General features: G+C 38.8%; 1 protein-coding gene across 1 annotated transcript; it reads left to right on the top strand.

Annotated features, from left to right (window-relative positions):
* The first annotated feature begins 624 nt into the window (after positions 1-624).
* Positions 625-2,054, top strand: LOC147514798 (uncharacterized). The gene is made up of 2 exons (XM_086592690.1): positions 625-1,498; positions 1,678-2,054. The coding sequence occupies exons 1-2, from the start codon at positions 625-627 to the stop codon at positions 2,052-2,054; spliced, it is 1,251 nt and encodes a 416-aa protein (XP_086448816.1).
* The last annotated feature ends 2,371 nt before the right edge of the window (positions 2,055-4,425 follow it).

Raw genomic sequence — 4,425 nt, 5'->3', positions numbered from 1 at the left:
AAAGGGATGAAAAGACAAGTGAGGGCAGTGAAGAAGACTATTGATGATTTTCTGCGTGCAATCGGGTGAAGCTAAGTAGACGTAAGACGACACTCCTTGTAGGCAGATGATGAGTAATCACGCAGGCACGTGAATTGGCGGATATTTTGGAAGTGCAAATTTGGTGAAGCCCCCGTGACTTACCTAGGATTGCCTCTCACTGCAGCAAGAATGGGTATTAAAGAATGCCCGCCATCGACGGAAATGGTCACCAAGAAGATTTCTAATTGGAAGAACAAGTCGCCTCTCATGCGGGAAGGCTCCAATTAATCCAATCTGTCCTATCATCTCTTCATGTTTATCGGGCTCGAACGTTTGTGTTACCCAAAAGAACATTGCGCGAGATATTGCTAAGCTTTGTAATAGTTTCCTATGGGCAGGGCCAGACATGACACCGAAGATGCACCATGCTAGCCACACTCTCACTAGAATGGATAAAGAACAGGAGGATTGGGCATTGTGGACCCTAGCATGTGGAACAAGGCGACCATCGCGGGCACGGTGTTTAAGATAGCCAGCTATGAGGACTCTTTATGGGTCAAATGGACAATTGAACATCATGTCCGGAAGCAACACTTCTGGACAATGGAGATCCCAGCTGACTGTTCATGGGTTTGGAGGAATGTACTAAAGCACCGCAAAGCTGCTCAGAAGTTTGTTAGGCATCAGATAGCGAGAGGCGAGCAAACATATGTTTGGCATGACCCATGGTGCCATGACACTCCACTCATCTTTTGGGATGAAGCAGTTCAACTGCTACAGGTTCCTCACACTGCTTTGGTTGGTGATCTTATTGCTAATGGTAGGTGGAATCACATCGTTTCTAGTCTGCCTGATAGTGCACTGAAGAAGAAGATTGAAGACACCGAAATTAATCACATGCTACAGCAGGACCAGGTCATCTGGACACCGACTTCTACAGGTAGATTTACAGTCAAATCAGCGTATATGTCCTTAAAGCAACTCAGACCAAGAGTGAAATGGCATCGGGTGGTTTGGGGCAAGTTGGTTATACCGAAACACTCGTTTATTGGATGGCAGTTATTTTCGAACAGCTTACCAACCCAAGACCGATTGGTTAAGAAGAAAATTATCCACCACTCTATGTGCGACTTTTGCAATGCTTCTAGGGAGCATTCCAAGCATCTCTTTTTCGATTGCCCGTATACAAAAGAGGTTTGGTCTAGTGTCAAAGGGTGGCTGGGTTTGAACACGCAAGTGAAGGAATCGACTGCTGAATGGTACAGCCTCCTCAGGATTTGTCGTGATGCCTCGCTTGAATCTGAGATTACTAGAGCAGTAATCTCTGCCACAATATATGCCATCCGGAGAGAGGAACTTAAGGAAATTTCAGCGGCTACCGCAAATGCGCAGGTAGGTGCAAAGATCAAGTCGGGGATGAAGGCGTATCTACAAATCATGTTGACCGAAGTGCGCCCGGAACAAGCAGCAAAGGTAGGTATACGGGCGGGATCGGTATCCAAGTGCAATACAGTTCGCTCGGTGTGGTGCAAATGGTCCAAGCCGCAATCGAGGGATTTCTTCGGGTCAACACGGATGGGTCGGTTTCAGCCGACGCGAATGGGGTATGGTGGTGTTATTCGAGATGAATTGGTGCCGTCAAACTAGTGTTTACAGGGAACTCGACTAAAAGATCGGTTATCACCCAAGAGTTGCTAGCAATTGAAGCTGGAATGAAGGGAGCAATCCAGATAGAAGCGAGGAGGATTTGTGTATGCTCAGACTCGAAGGGAGCAGTAGGATCTATTACTGGAGCAGAGGAGCCGCCTTGGTACTGCCTCAACATAGTGGCTACTATTGCCTGTTTGAAGTTACACTTTGAATGGGTGGATTTTAAACATGTGTTCAGGGAATCAAACCGAGTTGCTGATTACTTCTCAAAGCTAAGCAAGGAACATGAGAATTCTATTTTGTATTTCCTACCTCCATTAGACTATGAAATATCAGAAATGGTAAAGGAGGACGCACTAGGGAAAATGTACTTGAGAACATGAGTCTCTTTTTCTTTAATACAGGTCGAGGTCAGCCTAACCTCTAAATGCTTCAAAAAAAAAAAACTCTAGAATTAAGAATATTATGATTCTAATATACAAGGCAAAACCATTTTGCAAGAATAGTATGATTCTTCTGGTACTAATCAAAATAATCATTATAAGGTTGAACCATAGGTTTCAACTCGATAGGAGTACAATATTTACTCAACTATGCATATTTTAATTTATAAAATTGATTTGTTTCATTAGATGTGTAATCCATTATAAAACAAATTTCATTTCTAAAGCTATGGGAGATTCCCTAACAATCTGTGTATAAATACCATGTGGTATTTGTTGATTAGAGATACGAATCTCTTCTACAAATTGATTATACGAGGACAAAGATTCAGCTTCAGAAACTAAATACCTAGAAGATTGTGTTATGAAGATCTTATAAGAGGACCTTGAAGACAAATTCTACTAACAAAAGGTTTCTTAAAGTTTATTATAACTTCACCTTCAGTAGATTGAATTATTTGATCTAAATCATTATTAATGATTGGTTGTGGTTGAACAGCGTTTATGCAAGCCCATTAATCAGGAAATTGAATTTCACTCCAAGGAATCATCCTGGGTGTTGCTACACTAGAAGTTAAAAGATTTGTACCAATTAGCACAGTTTTACCTGGTGTAGATTTATTCCGTGCATTAGGAGTTAAAGTTTGTAACACTTATAGTGAATTCTATAGGTAATTTCAATCACCTCAGATCCAGGTAAAAAGTTGTAACCTTTAGCCTGAATTTGTAATGATAAAGAATCATAAAGATTTCAATCCGATAAAGACAAACTTAAATTAGGATAGACATCAAATTAGATTAGTCCATGACAAAGACTAGTCTCTACTGCTCCCATAAGGGTTGGTAAATAATCGAGACACTTAGCATCTCTGAGAGTTGCTTGGATACAAGCATTCATCCCCAAAAGGGTTAAAGGTCTAAATGCAACCTGTATTAATCCTACATGAATAAATTTATAATTTTTCATATAAGGATATAAATCATGAGGACTTAAAAGATACAAATTATTACTAATGGAATGTAAACTAATAGTTTGTTCCATAGTCTTTACAGCAATTTTACTGGTCAATTTCTCAATCCAGTTACCATATCTATATATGGTTTTGGGATCCATATTAGGAATCGTCCATTTGTTCATATTATCCTGCGCATCGAGATCATACTCGATTAATTATGTGTCCTTTATTGAACTCAAATCATCATTTGATGACTGAGCCATGGGTGTTGAGGTGTTAGTGCAAAAACAGGTAGAGTATAATGAATTAAAATCATACCAAACAGTATTAAAACTATTCATGATGTAATCATTGATATATCGTCTTCTTCTCCAAATATTATAAACAGTAAAATCAAAATCAAGTCTTCAGTGTTTATATAAAGTAAAACCACGTCTGTCAACGCCTTATGGGTGCAAACGGCCTAAACGCATATCCTGCTAAATGACACTGCATGATCCATACGCGACTTGGGTGACGTCCTAGAGTTACTCACATAAATGGAAAGAAACAATAATGATCTATAGCTTACGCAAATAGTCTTATATCAACAAGAATGAAATTAAGTAATATTAACTTCATCTCTAACAAGATACTATTTATAATACTGGAAAGGAAGAGTCAACAGTATTTTAGGATCCAAGCGGACATTCTTGTTCTCGGTAATCTGAACGTTTAGCAAGTAGTCCTAAAGAGTAACCCTCATGCATTTTTCCTTAATCGTACTGGGGCTATCCCTTACTTACATCTTTTCTTAGGAAATAAATCAATTAAATATAATTGTAAAACATTTCCTCACCGTTAATATAGTAACCTCAATTTAAGTTGTCATGGCTCTGATAGAACTATCAAATCCATTACCATCAGTACAAAGGTACCTTTATTTGCAGAAGCTGACAACAAGACATTCTTGGCCTCTCCTCTTGTTCAAGCCATAGATAATGCTATGATGAAATGACATTCTGATGTTTACTGTGAATTTACCACAACATGTCCGGAATATACTGAATATGAAACTTATCCTTCAATTCATTTGGTCCAAATTTACCGACAAAGACCTGCTGATATTTCAAAGTTTTTTTCTCTTTCGGAAGCTAAAGAAAAGTTTCATACTATTACCACTGAAGACAGATCCAAAGAAATGGCAGATATTCGTGCTATTTGTCTTCAACATATTAAATGGTCTATTAGATATAGGGTGGCACAAAAGAATCCAAGGTTCACTCTTTTGTCTGAATCAGATAGATTTCTAATCCAAACAGAATCATTGGATAATTCCAATAGAACTAAATTCTATGAAAGAATGGGTTGAAAGA

This window comes from Coptis chinensis, chromosome 2 (assembly GCF_015680905.1).
Source record: "Coptis chinensis isolate HL-2020 chromosome 2, ASM1568090v1, whole genome shotgun sequence".
Taxonomy (NCBI): Eukaryota; Viridiplantae; Streptophyta; class Magnoliopsida; order Ranunculales; family Ranunculaceae; genus Coptis; species Coptis chinensis.
Note: the sequence above shows the minus strand (reverse complement) of the source record. Positions and strands in the feature narration are given on the sequence as shown.

What these genes read in the sequence shown, in the direction of transcription:
- LOC147514798 (XM_086592690.1), top strand. Translation starts at nt 625, where the DNA reads ATGGAGATCCCAGCTGACTGTTCATGGGTTTGGAGGAATGTACTAAAG. An exon ending in GGAACAAGCAGCAAAGGTAG is followed by an intron (nt 1,499 to 1,677) that starts GTATACGGGCGG and finishes TAGTGTTTACAG; the next exon opens with GGAACTCGACTAAAAGATCG.